General features: G+C 45.2%; 2 protein-coding genes across 9 annotated transcripts in view; one reads left to right on the top strand and one right to left on the bottom strand.

Moving 5' to 3' along the window:
* METTL21A (methyltransferase 21A, HSPA lysine) overlaps nt 1-2362 on the bottom strand; it is a 57634-nt gene extending 55272 nt beyond the window's left edge. For 4 of the 8 annotated variants that reach the window (XR_014294814.1, XR_014294815.1, XM_082629933.1 and 1 more), the window contains exons 1-2: nt 2154-2276; nt 1306-1485 (exon numbers count right to left, since the gene is read on the bottom strand). Coding sequence is in view for 6 of the 8 variants with exons in the window: in XM_082629933.1 (XP_082486059.1) it covers nt 1306-1452 (147 nt within the window). In the remaining 2 variants the exon portion in view is untranslated. The other 4 variants (XM_082629930.1, XM_082629931.1, XM_082629932.1 and 1 more) reach the window with 4 other exon arrangements.
* Nucleotides 1681-18735, top strand: part of LOC309809342 (uncharacterized protein) — a gene marked incomplete at its 5' end in the record, with an annotated part of 71945 nt that continues 54890 nt past the window's right edge. Inside the window, 4 exons of the mRNA XM_082630405.1 lie at nt 1681-1698; nt 2026-2145; nt 2231-2559; nt 3231-3360. Of these exons, the coding sequence (XP_082486531.1) occupies nt 1681-1698; nt 2026-2145; nt 2231-2559; nt 3231-3360 (597 nt within the window). The remainder of the gene's footprint in view (nt 1699-2025; nt 2146-2230; nt 2560-3230; nt 3361-18735) is intronic.

Raw genomic sequence — 18735 nt, 5'->3', positions numbered from 1 at the left:
TGAATCTGGGAAGGCTAATTTCTTACTGTGTCACAGCATTTTTACACTCGAGGTTTATAAAATCACTCTGGTAGAGCTGACATGAACAGTCTCTGTGATTCTGCTTAAAGGAAAGTCCAGTTCCTAAACCAAGTTCAAATCAGCAAGGCCACAACCAAAGGGAAAAAGCAGAGCAGCACCAAGGCTCCTGGAGTTTCCTCCCTCTCTCCTACTCTCCTGCGTCCCTAACGCTCATCACCCCAGAGGAGCTGGGCATCAAAAGGTAAGTTTTAGCCAAAGGTTTGGACTTGATGTGTGAGTTAGCATTTGCCTATAACTCTATAAATCATTGTATACTGTTAACGTGATTTTAAAATATAATTTGTTCTTCATGGCCACATACTATTAGCATATAACGTAATTTTAAAATATAATTTGTTCTTTATGGCCACATACTATTAGCGTACTTAGCAATTCCTCTTCTTGGTGAGAATGTAGGAGATTCGCCCATTCCTCACTGTTATGCATCTTTATTACTCTTTCTGAGAAAACTTTTCTTGTAGTTACCCTGGACCAGATTCCTAGAAGTGGTATTACTGGGTTATGATATATCAAGACTTTTATTCCTAAGTGTTTCTCTAACACCCCTGATACAATATTAAGATTGTAAAATTGTATCTACACCAATCATTTATCCAACATTCACTGAGCTCCCACCGAATCCCAGGTGTGGCTAGATGCTTAGGGCAAGTCTCTGTCACAAGCAGCTGAAAGTACAGTGCTGGGAGAGAAAAAAGTAAAGCAGCAATTATAGTATAATTTTTGATCATTACAACTATGGAAAACTTAAAGAAAACACATGATCTTCATTTTTGGCTTTGTCAGTTTACAATATTCTTTGTGCAATGTTAAACTTAAAAACTAACTGAATAATTATTGTCCAAAGCAGCTAGGGGCCCCAGCTTTCCTTCCAGTCCTCCCTCTTCCCTGCTGGGTAAATTACTGGTAAGTCATTTAATTTCTTTCAGTTGTCTTTCTTCACCCTTCAAATGCAATCTATTTGGTGGGGAGGGAGCAGGGAAGTGATTCTAATGGGTAGGACTTATTTTTTTTTTGGAACGGGTGGAGGGATGCAATGTTTTAAAATTGAGCAGTAGTGATAGTTGCACCACTCTGTGAACTTACTTAAAAACACACACACACACACTTTAAATAGGTGAAATGTACGGTATGTGAATTACAACGCAATAAAGCTGTTACTTTTTAAAAATAAAGACCAGTCTTATAATCAATTGCTGATGCTCAGAGGCCCTGGGGCTAACTTACCGCGTCCCAAACCACCGCTGCGACTCCCAGTTGCTTCCAGTCCTGCCGGATCTGTATCGTGTGGTTTGCCAAGGAGAAGGTGGCAACAGGCTTGTGAAATCTCTGCAGCCCCATTTCCGCGGTCTCTTCATAGGGCACCAGGGCCATCTCGCCCGCGCCCAGCTCTCTGCTCGCTCAAAGCTGTGAGGCAAAAGAATCCTGAGTGAGGTTCTAGCCAGAAAATGCATTCTCTCTCTAGTAGCTCCAAATGCTTCTTAAGGCCGTTTTACAAGTTCAAAAGAAGAAACGGGGTTGCGGGAAGCCTTTGTCTAATTCCTTTTGCCTGGCTCTCCTGGGAAGTGAGATTTCGCTGGGAATTCACGCCAAAGGTGCGGGATGGCTATGCACTCAGCTGTAACCACTCAGTGAATTTGCAGCGGGGTAAGAGTGAGCGAAGCGGAGGTGACAACCCGGGGCCGCGGAGAAAGTACCGCTTCCTAAACTGCCCGGGCCCGCGTGGACTGCGGCTGCAAGCCGCTGCGGTCTGCAGGGCATTTTTTCGTGTTTTGCTCTTCCCTCACTCCCTCTAAATCGGTGCGTTCAATTGCGACCACCACGGACTCGAACCTAAACTTAAACTGGGGGTTAACGATATGATTATCCTGCTTTACGACACCAGCTGGAGATACACGGTCGACGCAGTTCCACTTCCTGGAGACTGAAAGTGAAAGACACTCGTAGATTCCGAGTCGCTCGCGGGTAGCGAGACCCCGGGTCCGCGTGGGCTCGGGCACCCGCGGCTCGGAGGCCTCCCCAGAGTCGCCCAACCTGCCCCCGCCCGCCCCACTGAAGGGCCGACAGGTACGCACTTCCTTTCCGCGGGCCCCGGAGCTGCGGGAACAGGCGAGGTAGGGGCGGGACCTTGGAGAGGGGCCCCCCTCCAGAGGCGCTGGCCCGCCACACGCTAGGGTGCGCGGCTCCGCCTCGCCTCCACTTACGGCTCCGGAGGCGGCCCCCGCCTGGTGCGCGCGACGCTTTCCCCGCCCCCAGGTCGACGGCGGAAACATCCGCCTTAAAGGGCCATAGAGCCGGTAGACCGGCGTGCGTGCGGGCGGGCGGGGGGCCCGCGCCGGGGCGCGTTTCCGGTTCCCAGCCTTCCCCGGATAAGTGCTCCCCGAGCGCCGGCGGCGCGGAGTGGCGGGTGTGGGGCAGGGGCCCGGAGCGGGGATGCCGCGGCGGGGCGAAGGCGGTGCTCCCTCCGCATGGGTCCCCAAGGTATTTGGGCCCCCAAGTCAGTTTCTCGGGCTGCCGAGGGCAGAGCTGGCCGGGAGAGCTAGGTGCGGAGGCGCGGGGGGTGGGGGGTGCGCGGAGGCCGTGGATGCCATGACGACCGGGAACCCGGAAGCCACCCGCCTGGCGCTGGACAGGCGCTGGGTCCACTTGAATGTGTGCTCGTTCTCGCCCGCGCGCCTTTTTTGTGTGTGTTTTTCAAGGTGTGTGCTTGTCACACCCATCCGTATTCGTGTCACTAAAGTGAAGTCCGAATTGGTGTAATCGCGCGCTTCGCGCCAATAGAGTGGAAAACGTGACCAAGCCCTTCGCGGAGCCCGCACGTGGCTCACGGGACTGGATTGTTACACGGGGCGGGGCGCGCTGTCGGCCCCAGTCACGGACTCGGTCTCCCTCCTCCCGGGGCAGAAGGTGAGCGCACCTGCCCTCGGGACACCTGTTCTTGAGGTGAGAGCTGCTGAGAGTGTGGCATCTGGCCGCAGGCCCCTGGGAAGCGTGCGGCTGGAGTGAACATCCAGGAATGTGACCGCGCTGGGGGACGGGGTGGGGGGCGCATCCTTCTCCCGGGAAGGTTTCTTTTTCTTCTCGGACCTTGACCCGCGACCCCGCCGGCCGCCGCTCTCTCATGGCGATTCTCATTTCTGCCTGCACGTTAGGATGAACTGGAGCGCTTTTCAACTCCGCAGAGCTGGACGCTGCCACCGGAAAGGCTCAGCTGGTGCGCTCTGGGGCCCGAGCATTCCTGTTTTTCAGAGCTTCCCGGGTGATTCCTGCCGCCAGCCACCGGTAAGAGGCTCAGGCCAGGCCTAGACCACCCCCTCTCCTCGCCTCTCACATCCCGCTGGGGGCGTTCCCCTCTCTCTGTCCAGGTCTTAGAAGGCTGGGACCTGGGGCTGCAAAGATGGCTTGAAGTGAACTTTGAAGGTCACCAGTGAAGGTCTTTTACATTTTTTTCTTTCTTTGCTTTGCCCAATTATTCATTTTTAACTTTTTTTTTTTTTTTTTTTTTTTTTTTAAGCTAATTGGGCCTCTCACTGTTGTGGCCTCTCCCGTTGCGGAGCACAGGTTCCGGACGCGCAGGCTCAGTGGCCATGGCTCATGGGCCCAGCCGCTCTGCGGCATGTGGGATCTTCCCGGACCAGGGCACGAACCTGCGTCCCCTGCATCGGCAGGCGGACTCTCAACCACTGCGCCACCAGGGAAGCCCATTTTTAACTTTTTAAAAATGTATTTCTGAGAGCAGTTTTAAGTTCACAGCAAAATTGGCAGAGATTTGTACAGACTTCCCAAACACTCCCTGCCCCATACACAGCCTCCCCCCTTCTCAACATCTCCCACCAGAATGGTACATTTATTACAATTGGTGAACCTACACTGACACATTATTAGAACCCAAAAGCCACAGCTTACACAGGGGGGTTCACTGTTGGTGTTGTACATCTTATGAGCTTGGACAAATGTAGAAGATATGTATCCACCATTATAGTATCATGCAGAGTAGTTGCACTTCCTGAAAATCCTCGGTCCTCTACACATCCGTCCTTCCTCCATAACCTTTGGCAACCACTGATTTTTTTTTTTTTTAACTCTCCATAGTTTTGCCTTTCCCAGAATGTCATGTAGTTAGAATGATACAGTATGTAGCCTTTTCAGATTGGCTTCCTTTGCTTAGTGTGCATTTAAGGTTCTTGCACGTCTTTTCATTGTTTGGTAGTCATTTCTTTTTAGTGCTGAATGACAAACATTCCACTGTATAGATGTAGTACAGTTTATCCATTTACCCACTAAAGGACATCTTGGTTGCTTCCAGGTTTTGGCAATTATGAATAAAGCTGCTGTAAACATTCCTGTACGGGCTTCTTTGTGGACATAAGTTTTCCGCTCCTTTGGGTAGATACCAAGGAGCATCATTGCTGAGTCATATGATAAGAGTGTGTTTAGTTTTATAAGAAACTGCCAAACTGTCTTCCAAAATGACTGTACGATTTTGCAGTCCCACCAGAACTGAGAGTTCCTGTTGCTTCACATCCTTACCAGCATTTGGTGTTGTCAGTGTTTTGGATTTTGGCTATTCTAATGGGCTTGTAGTGGTACCTCGCTGTTGTTTTAATCTGCAATTCCCTAATGACATATGATATAGAGCATCTTTTTTTTCCAGTTTTGTTGAGATGTAATTGATACATAACATTGTATTAGTTTATGGTATACAACATAATGACTTGATATATGTAAATACTGCAAAATGATTACCACAATAAGCTTAGTTAATATCCCTCACCTCACATAGTTACAGTTTTTTTCCTTGTGATGAGAACTTTTAAGATCTACTCTCTTAGCAAATTTCAAATGTACAAAACAGTATTGTTAACTACAGTTACCATTCTGTACATTACATCCCCAGAACTTATAACTGGAAGTTTGTGCCTTTTGATCACCTACACCCATTTCCCCCACCTCCCATCCTCTGCTTCTGGCCACCACCAATCTGTTCTCTATTTCTATGACTCCTTTTTTTTTTTTTTAGATTCCACATTTAAGTGAGTATTTGTATCATATAGTATTTGTCTGTCTGACTTATTTCACTTACCATAATACCCTCAAGGTCATCCATGTTGTCGAAAATGGCAGGATGTCCTTCTTTTTTATCGTTGAATAATATTCCCTGTGGGGGTGTGTGTATACACACACACCACATTTTCTTCATTCATTCATCTGATGATGGAACTTAGGTTGCTCCCATGTCTTGGCTATTGTGAATAATGCTGCATTGAACATGAGAATGCTGATATCTCTTTAAGACAGTGATTTCATTTCCTTCGGATATATGTACCCAGAAGTGAGATTGCTGGATTATATGGTAATTCTGTTCTACTTTTTAATTTTTTGAGGAACCTCCATACTGTTTTTTATAGTGGTTTTACCAATTTACATTCCTGCCAACAGTGCACAAGGCACTTTTCTCCACATTCTCACCAATGCTTGTTATCTCTTATCTTTTTGATAATAGCCATTCAGCAGGTGTAAGGTGATATTTCACTGTGGCCTTGATTTGCATTCCTGTGATGATTAGTGATGTTGAGCTCTTTTTCATGTACCTGTTGTTTGGACATTTTAAAATATGATTGTTTTCTTATTGTTAAATTTTAAGAGTTCTTTGTATATTTTAGATAACAGTCGTTTATTAGATGTGTCTTTTGCAAATATTTTCTCCCAGTTTGTGGCTTGCCTTCTTATTCTCTTGACAGTTTCTTTCACAGAGCAGAGGTGTTTAATTTTGTTTCACTTCTTCTCATTTTTGTGTCTCATTAGGCTTCCAGCCCTGATTTATTTTATTTATTTTTTTGGCCGCACCACATGGCATGTGGGATCTTAGTTCCCCCACCAGGGATCAAAACCATGCGTCCTGCAGTGGAAGCGCAGAGTCTTAACCACTGGACTGCCAGGGAAGTCCCCAGAAATGTTTAATTTTAATGGAAGTTCAGCTTATCGATTATTTCTTTCATGGATCATGCCTTTGGTATTATACCTAAAACAGTATCACTTTACTCAAGGTCATCTAGGTTTTCTCCTGTGTTATCTTCTAGGAGTTTTATAGTTTTACATTTTAATTTTTCAGTCTGTGATCCATATCAAGTTAATTTTTGTGAAGGGTATAGGTCTGTGTCTAGATTTGTTTTTTGCATGTGAATGTCCAGTTGTTCCGGCACCATTTGTTGAAAAGACTACCTTTTTCTCCCTAGGATTGCCTTTGCCACTTCGTCAAAAATCTCTTGACTGTATTTATATGAGTCAATTCCTGGGCTCTCTATTCTGCTCCATCTGTCTGTTCTTTCACCAGTACCACACTGTCTTCATTACTACATCTTTACAGTAAGTCTGAAGTTAGATGGTATCAGTCCTCCAACTTTATTCTTCTCCTTCAATATTATGATTCATTTTTTCCTTTTTTATTTTTTATTTTTTTGGTCTTCTCTCCTTCTCCTTTTTTCTCTCCTAGTATCTCCTTTCTTTCTTACCTCCTCTACTTCTCTGTGTTGCTTCTCCCTCTCAACTTTCCTTTTTTTAAACCTCCCGTCTCCTTATTTTCTCTTTTCCTCTTTGTCCCTTTCCTTTGGGGAGCCATCACTGGGCACAAGAAAAAGGATGTGCTTTGGAGCCAGAGGAACTATGAAAATTTAAATTCTGCCTCTGACAGTTTAATTGGTATGACCTTGAGTAATTACAATTGACCCTTGAACAGCATGGGTTTGTACCATGCTGGTCCACTTATAGTCAGATTTTTTTCAATAGTAAATACTTCAGTGCTACGTGACCTGCAGTTTGTTGAACCTGAGAATACAGGGGAACTGCGGATAGGAAGGGCTGGCTATAAGTTATATGCAGATTTTTGATTGCACAGAGGGTCAGCACCCCTAACCCTCTTGTTGCTTAAGGGTTACCTGTACTATAAACATCCCAAGATCCCAGGTTCCTCATCCATAAAGCCTATCACAGATTGTGCCCCTCCCCCATTCCTTCTCCCTGCTCTCCATGGTTTCTGCTGAAATCATACATAGGACTTTACGAAACAAAACCAAACCTCCCAACCTCTCCAGCACTCCACTAAACTGACATAGGACATCTGCCTCATTATATTTACTTACAGTTTATCTAGAAAGTTGTCATTTGCTTTTCCTTGTTAGAATTAGACAAGAGTGTCCTTTAACCCAGCCAGTGTTCTGATTGGTAGCATTTGGCTCAGGGAGCACCAGAAAGAATGTTTAGGAACATATGCAACTCATGTAGACACTTAATGTCTACTTGTTCCGTAAACATTAAGTGCAGCTCTATTTTTTTTTTAATTTATGTATTTTATTTATTTATTTTTGGCTGCGTTGGGTCTTTGTTGCTGGGTACGGGCTTTCTCTAGTTGTGGCGAGCGGGGGCTACTCTTCGTTGAGATGCGCAGGCTTCTCATTGTGGTGGCTTCTCTTGTTGCAGAGCATGGGCTCTAGGCACGTGGGCTTCAGTAGTTGTGGCTCACGGGCTCAGTAGTTGTGGCTCATGGGCTCTAGAGTGCAGGCTCAGTAGTTGTGGCGTATGGGCCCAGTTGCTCCACGGCATGTGGTATCTTCCCGGACCAGGGCTCGAACCCGTGTCCCCTGCATTGGCAGGCAGGTTCTTAACCACTGTGCCACCAGGGAAGCCCTCTATTTTTTTTAATGCAGCTCTATTTTTATCAGAATAAACCAAAACAGCCAGTGGTTCCCTGTGAATACTTGCAAATTTTTAATCCTCGAAAACAAATTGGGCATGTGGTAGACTGCATTATTTTTAGCACCCAGTCCGCCTTCTACAGACCTGTCCTAGTTGACCCTTCCCAAAGGAGGGATGTCTACCCACCCTGTTGAAGTCAGGCTTGGCCACATGACTTGCTTTGGCCAATAGAAAGTGGGTGGAAATGACATTTGCCACCTATGAGCCACAGCAGGATTGCGCCTTTTCCCTTTTCAGGCCCCAGATGGGGATGCTCCCTAACCCCATCCCCAGGTGGAGCAGAACCACAAACGACCTGTAAAATATGTGAGCCACGAATGAGAAATAAACCTTTGTTGAGCTAACCATTGAGACTGGGGTTTGTTATGTAGTATAACTCAGCAGAAGCTGTCAGAACACAGGTGTGAAAGGGACGGAAATTTCAAAACAGGTAGGAGCTTTTAGTGTGGGTGGCTTAGTTTCAGTAAAGTCATCCTTTTTTGGAGCTCCGCCTAGCTCATAATGACACCTTAATTGCCCCACACCTGTCCCCCTCCCCCTTGCCAGCATCACCTGAAACTACTGACCGCCTTTATCCAACTGTGATTCTAAGGCTTGAAGACTGTTTTCCTACTTAGGACAGTCTTGTGGGAGACGTGCAAAAGGTAGACTCACTTTGCATTATCTGTAAATCCCCAACGTGGCTCAGTCATAACATAACAATCTGTAAATCTGTGTGCTTTTTCTTTATAGCAGTCGGGACTGGGCTTCATTCCCTGGTCCTCTCCTGCACCCAGACAACTGAAACGGACTGTGCTTGGGCATCCCCTCCAGCTCCACAGTTCCCCCAGGTACCTGCAGGCTTTTGGACCCTTCTTACCCACTCACCCCTTGCGGGGAGCAGAATTTAGGGTGGGGTAGAATAACTATGCCCAGGGTCTTTTAGTTGATAGCTTTTTATTTTTATCCCTGTGACTACAATTGCCTTTCCCCAATCATATGACACCTCGCTAGAGAATAGTGGTAGAAGGGAGCTTATTCTTTTATCCCTCCTGTTTTCTGGAACTAGTCCATGTACAAGGTCACAGTAAATGCAGCCACCTTGGTACAGTGTGATCCTGCCCTGGGCCAAGGTGGATACCCAACTCGGGCTGGACAGATAATTCCCTCTGCAGAGCGAGAGTTCAGGGTGGCTATTGGACATCTCTTGTTATTATCTCTATTAGCTCGATACCCATTTCCCGTTTTGTTGGTATTAGTCCCCTTTTGCTAATGGTCAAGAGCCCAGCTTCTGGGGCCCAAGAGTCCGGGTCAAATCCCAGCCCTGTGTCTTAGCTGCAACTAGCTGTGAGACCTTGGCTAAGACACGTTCACCTGCACCTCAATTTCCCCAGCTATAAAAAGGGGATAATGTGCTGATTAAATTAGTAAACAAAGACGGTAAGCTGAGGTTAAAATGAGTTATCTAAAGCACTTAAAACCGTGCCCAGCAAACAGTGAACTTCCTGTAGCATTTGCTTTTACTGTTCTGTGTCTGGGGTGGGACTGACTTCAGCTGTGGCGCTAGGACCAGGCATATGTCCCAGGTCTGGCCAATGAACATTTCCTTCCATCTGGACGTGAGTGGGTCAGAAGTGGGCATGTGACCAATGCTGGGCTTACCCGCAGCCCATCCTGAGATTTGCTGGGACTCTCGGAGAACCAGAGTTCCTGTTAGTCATCTGGTCCCAAGAGGGCTGAGCCAGCAGAGACTGGAGCCAGCACAGGTACCAGTGGAGGGAGAGGTGCCTCCTGTGGTGCCGTGTGACCACCTGGATCCAGTGGGCCAGGAATTGTTTGTTATTTGAGCCACTAAATTCCCTAATTACTTTAAGCCAGTTTGAACTGCTTTTTTCTTTTTTGTCCCCTGAAGAAGAGAAACAATCCTGATACTTTCATTCTGGGCTGGTTCCTTGAACAAAAGAGAGTAAAGTCGTGCCCGTGCAGGGCCATCCTCAGTGTGCTGTGTGTGGAGAAGCTAGGCTTCCTGATGGTTCTCCTGTCCTGGGCATGACAGGAGAACCATCGTGTCTGGTTCCTGGCTGCACTTGGGCTCCCAGGGCCTATAGGATGCCGGTGTAACCTGAAAATAAATTTCCCTTTTCACTTTAGCTGGTATATTTTCTGTTGTGTGTTTTTAGGAAGTAATGTAAACAGAATATAAACGTTCTATAAGGTCCTCATATATAATAACTTGCTGTTGTATTTGCCAAACAATTGTGGTCCTAATATTTAAATGAACTTGTGTTTGAAAGACAAAAATGTCCTCTCTACACTCACAGTCAGCAGGTGACTTGAGTCCACACACACCTTGATAAGTGCTCGCGAAAGAGAAGCGTGATCTCTGGCTGCACCTTTCTTGTCCATCCTACGATGAAAGGGTGTCCCCTCCCCACCTGGCCCTAAGAAATCTGTCCCCTCTCCAGTTCTGGGGAGGCTTGCTCCCCAACTTGTTCCAGCAACAGCCTATCCTTTTTGCCTTCAAACAAGTCCAAGAGTCCCCTGTTATCTAAAAATTCAAGATTATAAGAGCGATGCAGGCTTGTCCTTGCCCTTGGCTGCTCTCTGCGCCCAACCGACATGTTCTGTTCTCTCTGAGCGACTCTGGCCAGCACCAGATTCTTGCCTCTCTCTTGGACACCAGACTTCTCTGGGCATTGGACTTAAAGAGGCCTTTCTGTCTGGGCCACCAGGGCACCAGTCTCTGGTCTCACCCCTTTCCCACCACCTCCACTCAGCCACCAGGCTCCCCCAGGCTGCTGCAGCTTCTCAGAAAGCTGGACTTTCTTTCTTCCTATGCTCTTGCCTACTTAGCAGCTTTACTGCAACTTTGGGTTCAGTTTATTCGAAAGTACCACTTCTGCACAAGCCCAGTGTTCTGCTCAGCAGCACGGCAGGGCAGGGGAAGAGCGGGGTGTTGGGGTTGCAGGATGTGGACTTGAGTCCCAGTTCCACTAGTCCCCAGTCACGGGACCTTGGGCAAGTCACTGCCATGCCTTGAGCTTTGGTTTCCTCATTTGTAAATGGGGTTGATGACAATACCCACCTCACAGGGTTGCCATGGGCACCAAAGGAGGGGATGTATGGAAGAGCTCACTGAACACTGCAGTGGATATTATTGAGTATCCTTAGAGCGAAGAATTAAGAAAACGGGCTTAGAGTCAAAGGTCTGGATTTAACTCCTGACTGTGTCCTTTCTAGCTGCATGACCTTGACCAATGAATGAGCATTTCTGTGCCTCATTTTCCTCATCTGAAAAATGAGCATCTTACCATGACCCTGCCCACTTAATATGAGGAGGAAGGTGGTTACCCCATGCTCAGGTCTTAGACCAGTACTTTGCACACAGGAAGCATTTACTAACTTTGCTATTACCTATTTCCTCACTGTTGTCCCCTCCCAGAGAGGGGAAGGAACACTGCTTGCTGGCCTGGCCCTGGGGGGCACTGAGGCTGAGGAAGTCTGGAGGAAGGAGGTTTCCAGAACATGCCAGGCCAGGAACACCCATCTCCTCCAGTGGTTGTGGTGATTTCTTCAAGGGGCTTTTAGCTCTAGGTAAATAAATATAGTAACATTCAGCAATGATGAAAACAAAGTATCTACAAAGGAAGAAGCAGAACCCACTGTCTACTGGTGTCAATTGGAATGAATCAACTGGGTCAAACTGGAACCAAAGCAACTGGCATGAGGGACTTCCCTGGTGGTCCAGTGGTAAAGAATCCACCTTCCAGTGCAGGGGATGCAGGTTCAATTCGATCCCTGATGCCTGGTCGGGGAACTAAGATCCCACATGCTGTGGGGCAACTAAGCCTGTGCGCAGCAAGTACTGAGCTCACGTGCTCTGAAACCCGCGTGCCACAACTACAGAGAAGCCTGTGTGCTACAACGAAAGATCCCATGTGCCACAACTAAGACCAGACGTAGCCAAATAAATAAAATTAATTAATTAATTAATCACAGGGACTTCCCTGGTGGTGCAGTGGTTAAGACTCTGTGCTCCCAACACAGGGGACCCAGGTTCTCTCCCTGGTCAGGGAACTAGATCCCACGTGCATGCCGCAACTAAGAGTTTGAATGCCACAACTAAGGACCCTGCCTGCTGCAACCAAGACCTGGTGCAACCAAATAAGTAAATAAATATTTTAAAAATTAATCATAAATTTTAAAAAGCAACTGGAATGAACTGAAAATGAAGGCAAAAGAACAAAGACAACGGAAAGGGAATCCAAGATGTGCTGATGAGATAGGTGTCGAGCAAATTTATAGGCACCATTTTTCCAACAGCATTTGCTCACTGTGTCTCTGTGTCACGCTTCGGTAATTCTTGCAATATTTCATACTTTATTATACTTGTTATAGTGATCTGTGATATTTGATGTTATTATTATAATAGTTTTGGGGCACCACGAACCTCAACCATATAAGACAGCAAACTTAATCCATAAGTATTGTGTGTGTTCTGACTGCTTCACTGACCAGCCATTCTCCCATCTCTCTCCCTCTCCTGGGGCCTCCCTATTCCCTGAGAAATAACAATATTGAAATTAGGCCAATTAATAACCCTACAGTGGCCTCTAAGTTTTCAAGTTAAAGGAAGAGTTGCCGTCTCTCACTTTAAATCAAAAGCTAGAAACAAGCTTAGTGAGGAAGGCATGTCAAAAGCTGAGAGAGGCCAAGAAGCTAGGCCTCTTGCACCAGTTAGCCAAGTTGTGCAGGCAAAGGAAAAGTTCTTGAAGGAAGTGAAAAGTGCTATTCCAGTGAGCACCTGGGTGGTAAGAAAACGAAACAGCCTTATTGCTGGTGTAGAGAAAGTTTGAATGGTGTGGATAGAGGATCAAAGCAGCCACAACATTCCTTAAACCAAAGCCTAATCCAGAGCATGGCCCTAACTCTCTTCAATTGTATAAAGGCTGAGAGAGGTGAGGGAGCTGCAGAGGTTGTTCGTGAGGTTTAAGGAAAGAAGCTGTCTCCATAACATAAAAGTGCAAGGTGAAGCAGCAAGTGCTGATGTAGAAGCTGCAGCAGGTTATCCAGGAGATCTAGCTAAGATAATTAACGAAGGTGGCTACACTAAACCACAGATTTTTTGTGTGTATGGAACAGCCTTATATTGGAAGAAGATGACATCTAGAAGTTTCATATCAAGAGAGAAGTCAATATCTGGCTTCAAAGGACAGGCTGACACTCTTGTTAGGGGCTACTGCAGCTGATGACTTGAAGTTGAAGCCAATGCTCATTTACCATTTCGAAAATCCTAGGGTCCGTAAGAATGATGCTAAATCTACTCTGCCTGTGCTCTATAAATGGAACAACAAAGCCTGGATGACAGCACATCTGTTTACAACATGGTTTACTAAATATTTTAAGCCCACTGTTGAGGCCTACTGCTCAGAAAAAAAAGATTCCTTTCAAATTATTATTGCTCATTGACAAAGTACCTGGTCACCCAAGAGCTCTGATGGGGATGTACAATGAGATTAATGATGTTTTCATGCCTGCTAACATAGCAGCCATTCTGCAGCCCATGGACCAAGGAGTAATTTCAACTTTCAGGTCTTATTTAAGAAATACATTTCATAAGGCTATAGCTGCCAGAGATAGTGATTCCTCTGATGGATCTTGGCAAAGTCAATTGAAAACCTTTTGGAAAGGCTTCACCATTCTAGAGGCCATGAAGGACATTAGTGATTCATAGGCAGAGGCCAAGATAGCAACATTAGCAGGAGTTTGGAAGAAGTTGATTCCAACCCTCCTGGTTGACTTTGAGGGGTTCAAGACTTCAGTGGAGGAAGTAACCACAGATATGGTGGAAATAGCAAGAGAACTAGAATTAGAAGTGCAGCCTGAGGATGATACTGAATTGCTGCAATCTCATGATAAAGCTTTAACGGCTGAGGAGTTGCTTCTGTTGGATGAGCAAAGAAAGTGATTTCTTGAAGTGGAGTCAACTCCTGCCTGGTGAAGATGCTGTGAAGATTGTTGAAATGACAACAAAAGATTTAGAATATTACATGAACTCAGTTGATAAAGCAGTGGTAGGGTTTGGGAGGATTGACTCAAATGTTGAAGTTCTACTATGGGTAAAATGCCATCAAACAGCACTGCGTGCTACAGAGAAATCATGAAAGGAAGAGTCAATCGATGTGGCAAACATCCCTGTTGTCTTATTTTAAGAAACTGCCACAGCCAGCCCAGCCTTCAGCAACCATCACCCTGATGAGTCAGCAGCCATCAGCACGAGGCAAGACCCTCCACAGGCAAAAAGATAACAACTTGCTGAAGGCTCAGATGATGGTTATCATTTTTTTAGCAATAAAGTTTCTTTTTTTTTTTTTTGGCCGCACTATGCACAGCATGCAGGATTTTAGTTCCTGGACCAGGGATCAACACCGTGCCTCCTGCAGTGGAAGCACGGAGCCCTAACCACTGAAGCACCAGGGAAGTCCAGCAATAAAGTTTTTTTAAATTAAGGTATGTACGTTGTTTATTTAGACATAATGCTATTGCACATCAGTAGACTCCAGTGTCATGTAAACATAACTTACCAAAAAATTCACGTGAGTTGCTTTATTGCAGTACACGCACACCTTGGAGATATTATGGGTTCAGTGCCAGACCACCGCAGTAAAGCAGATATGAGTCATGCACTGTATACTCTTTAGAGATGAGGAAACCAAGGCCCAGAGTGATTCCAAAGGCCCAGTGGAAGGACTCCAAGGCTAGTTTCACCAGCTTCAAAACCCTTCCCCTCTCTCCTCCTGTCCTTTAGGCCAAGCGTAAATGGTTGCCCTGAGAACAGGCAGCCAGGGTCATCTCCCTTAGAGGACCTCAGTCTGGAGTCAGGGCCCAGACTGGGAAGCCCCTGCCCGCCCTGAACCTGGGCAGGTAGGCATGCTGGCCTCTCCCTGCCAGTAAGTTGGCTACCTCTTGTCTGTGGTGCTGGGACTCCACATTTCCCATCCTCTGGCTGTCCACTCACCTTCCCCACAGAGTGGAGAACATGGGCAAAGGGAAGTGACACTGACCCCGCACACACCGTGTTTGACCCTCTCTGGTCATCAGCAGTAAGTTTTCCGGAAAAACGGGAGAGCTGTGGGCCAGAACTTACCCTGAGGGGCTTCCTTGACTCAGTTTGGTCGGGATGCCACCTGCGGACAAACCTTACTCACACGTACCCCGGGTCATGTTCACTCAGTAGTTCTCCAAGAGATCAGCCATTGAAAAGTCCTTAATAAGAAATGTTTTTAGAAGGAACATATGGAGAATCAAAAGGGGGCTAAGTATAAACCTGTATTTGCAGAACTGAAGAAGGAACACAGAAAAGCTGAACAGAAAGAGCTGGATGGAGAAGCTCTCTGCTAAAACGGGTTTTTCAGTGGGTGTGGGTGTGTGTTTTGCTGTATATGTGAATTTCTAGAACACTAGAGTTACCTATAATTAAAAAAAAAATCAGCTTATGAGGCTAAAAGTAATTCTGATGCCAGTTGCATTATGGAAGTAGCTGAGTGCAGATGCACTAACTCTCATCAGAATAAACCCATGTGTTTGCATTTTACAGACTTTGAAATGGTCAAATAGAACAGAGACGTTTAGGGCTTCCCTGGTGGCGCAGTGGTTGGGAGTCCGCCTGCCGATGCAGGGGACACGGGTTCGTGCCCCGATCCCGGAAGATCCCACGTGCCGCGGAGCGGCTGGGCCCGCGAGCCATGGCCGCGGAGCCTGTGTGTCCGGAGCCTGTGCTCCGCAACGGGAGAGGCCACAGCAGTGAGAGGCCCGCGTACAGCAAAAAAAAAAAAAAAAAAAAAAAGAACAGAGACGTTTAAAATAGAAGTTTCAAATTTAAGACATTTTTAAAGTAGTTAAAGCAGCTCTAGGAAAAATGTTCTACATCATTAATGCTGAAATAAAAAAGAGGCATACTTTGAAGTTAGGGCATAAGCAGGCATGAAAGAAATTCCCATGGTCTAAAAAAGGTGAGGAAAGAATAAACAAGCAGGGACTTGCCTGGTGGTCCAGCGGTTAAGGCTCCGTGCTTTCTGTGCTTCCACTGCAGGGGGTGTGGGTTTGATCCCTGGTCAGGGAACTATCCCACATTCTGCATGGTATGGCAAAAAAAAAAAAAAAAAAAAAAACAAAATTTATCGAGCAATACCATAAGCAAAATGGTTGGTGGACATTCTCTCATTTAATTTTCATAATATTGCAAGGTAAGGGGATTATTATCTCCTCTTATTAAAAGAAAAATCTCAATGTCAAAGGTCACACTCTAGCCCATGGCAAGCTTGGGGTCTAGATCTAGTTCAAATCCAGTTGTCTGTCTCCAGAGCTCCTTGGCCTTTCAAATACATCAGCCTTCTCACTGCACCGCTCCACGCCCCACACCAAAGTTTTCAACTAAAGTCTATTAGAGGATTTTTCTTCTTTCTTTGGGGAAAGCTATTTCCATGAAAGCATTTGATGGTAAATTTTACTACAAAGAAATTGTCCCATAATATTTATTTGCATATTGTTTCCTTTATTAGTTCAGTTGAACTTTAACATTATTTTGCATGTGTATTTCTCTGTACAGAGACCTTACATGTTTACACAGTATGATGTGATATAAATATTTTGCTCAGTTCCATCATTGTAATGCCAAATCTAACAGCAAAGCGTAGGTCCTGACTAGGCTCCCGCAACTGCTTTCCTTTACTCAAATGTCATGGCCTTCTTTGAATAAGCAGATTAGCTTCTGATTGCAAGGCAGCCAGATAATGAGGAGAGTGGGAAAGACAGCCAGTACTGTCACTTGGCCCTCATAAAATGTTTGCATCAGAGGGCACTGGGTAGTTGATGGAACAGTAATTAAAGTGCCTTTCTACAGCACCCCATAAAAAGTGCTGGTCTATATAGCCAACTGGACAGTGGCAGAGGAAGTCTAGCTCCCTAAGAATTGTGTAAACAACTCACCTGCTCAGACAGGAGACAACCCACTTTCCCACAAATACCCTAGAGCACTGGACTCCAAAGTGGGGGAGCCCAAAGGGAAATATCACTGAGCAAGAAGGAATGTTGGAACCGTTGGTTCTATAGATCTTTTTAATCTCACCCTTTAAAATGTTAAGTTTCATGTGATAGCTTTATATGTATTTAATACATTCATATTATTGGACATATATAGACTTTATTAGTTAACAGACATATATTGGAAAGGCATGCTTAAAAATTGTTTGCCAACATGGGTGCCAAACCCAAAAACCTTGGAGACTCTCTGCCTAGAGGAAGGTGAATGTCAGTGGAGGTGGTGGCAGTGAGAGCCCTCCCCCTAAGTTCCTAAGATCCAAAAGATAAACCAGAATTGCCCAGGTCTTGGCACCAGAAGCAAGGTACAATTAGACCTCTCCCTGCTTTTCTTCTTATCAATGAGAATGACACCCTGTGAGATTGCCTGAGAAGCAAGTGGGTTGTGACGGTCACAGAACAGCCTTCTTCCCTGAGTAGCCCCAGGTTGTGGCCTCCATGACTCAAAGAGACCAGCCTTCCTCCCAAAGTGATGAGCTCTGCTGGTTAAAGGAGCAAATGGCGAAAGACATTAAAAAGTTCAACATCACTTGTCCTAAAAGAAATGCACATTAAAACTGTTAGGAATACCTTATTCTTCAACCATCAGTTGCATAGATTTAAACAAACGAGTAGTTGGCCAGAGTAGAGAAACAGGTATTCTCTTATATACCAGTGGGTGTGTAAATTGGCAAAATCTTTCTGTAGGCAATTTGAAAACATTGGCCAAGGGCTTAAAAACTATAGATCTACCCACCCATCAACTTCTCCTCTGGGTTATTTTTTTGAAGGAAATAATCACATTTGTATTGTTACATACAATACATACATAAAAGCTTGTTATTCAACCACTTACTCATTCTCTGCACACTTATTGGTGTCTTTTATAAGGCAGACTCTGTGCTAGATGCTGCAACACAGCAAAGAATAAAATAGGGCTCCTTGCTCGCCTGGAGGTTACTGATAATCATTACAGTGTTATTTATTACAGGGAAGAACCAGAAAGTAACAAAACGAGCAATATTAGTGTTTCTTTTTGCAGTTATGAATTACTATGTAGCCATTATAAATTGTAGAATTCACTGGAAAATATTCACATGAGGTGGTTAAGTGGAAAGAAAGCAGTTAACAAAACTGTATATAATATAAGCCTCCTTGTGGCCTTGAGGGCTCAGAGAAACACCACAGCTCTGCCTAGCATTTGAGACAGATGTAATTTAGAACAAATAGACTTCTCTTTAGTGAGAAATAAAACTAGACAGAACAAAAAAGCATTGGGAAATATGCCCATCATTTCTTCTTCTTCATGAATGTTTTCTGAGGATGATTCTAGAAGGAACTAGAAATAACAGCACCATTGATAAAAGTTTCTGAGAGGCAGTAGGATACAGCTAAGGAACTACAGCCCAACTGAAAATAAGCACCTCATCCAATAATTTTTAAAAACCTCCAGTATAATCAATAAAATGTCCCTAAGAGAAATGGGCTTGCTCATACATTGCTGATATACAGTGCCTTGTTATAAACTTTTGAGAAGGCAATTGGTATCTATCAAAGTTCTTAATGTCACTACCATAACGTAGCAGTTTCACCTACAGGAGTATACCTATAGGAGTACTTATACCTGCATTTAAAAATCTGAATAAGGAAATGAAAATTAACCAGCACATGCATATGGAGTCCCATAAGGAGAAAAGAGAGAAAAGAGGCAGAGAGAATATTTGGAGAAATAATGGCCAAAAATTTCCCAAACTTGATGGAAAAGATCAATCTGCACATCCTAGAAACTCAGCAAACTCCAGTGGGATCAACTCAAAGAGATCCACACTGAAATACACATAGTCAAGC

This window comes from Mesoplodon mirus, assembly GCF_964341445.2.
Source record: "Mesoplodon mirus genome assembly, chromosome: 8".
Taxonomy (NCBI): domain Eukaryota; kingdom Metazoa; phylum Chordata; class Mammalia; order Artiodactyla; family Ziphiidae; genus Mesoplodon; species Mesoplodon mirus.
This window is presented reverse-complemented; position numbering and strand designations above follow the sequence as displayed.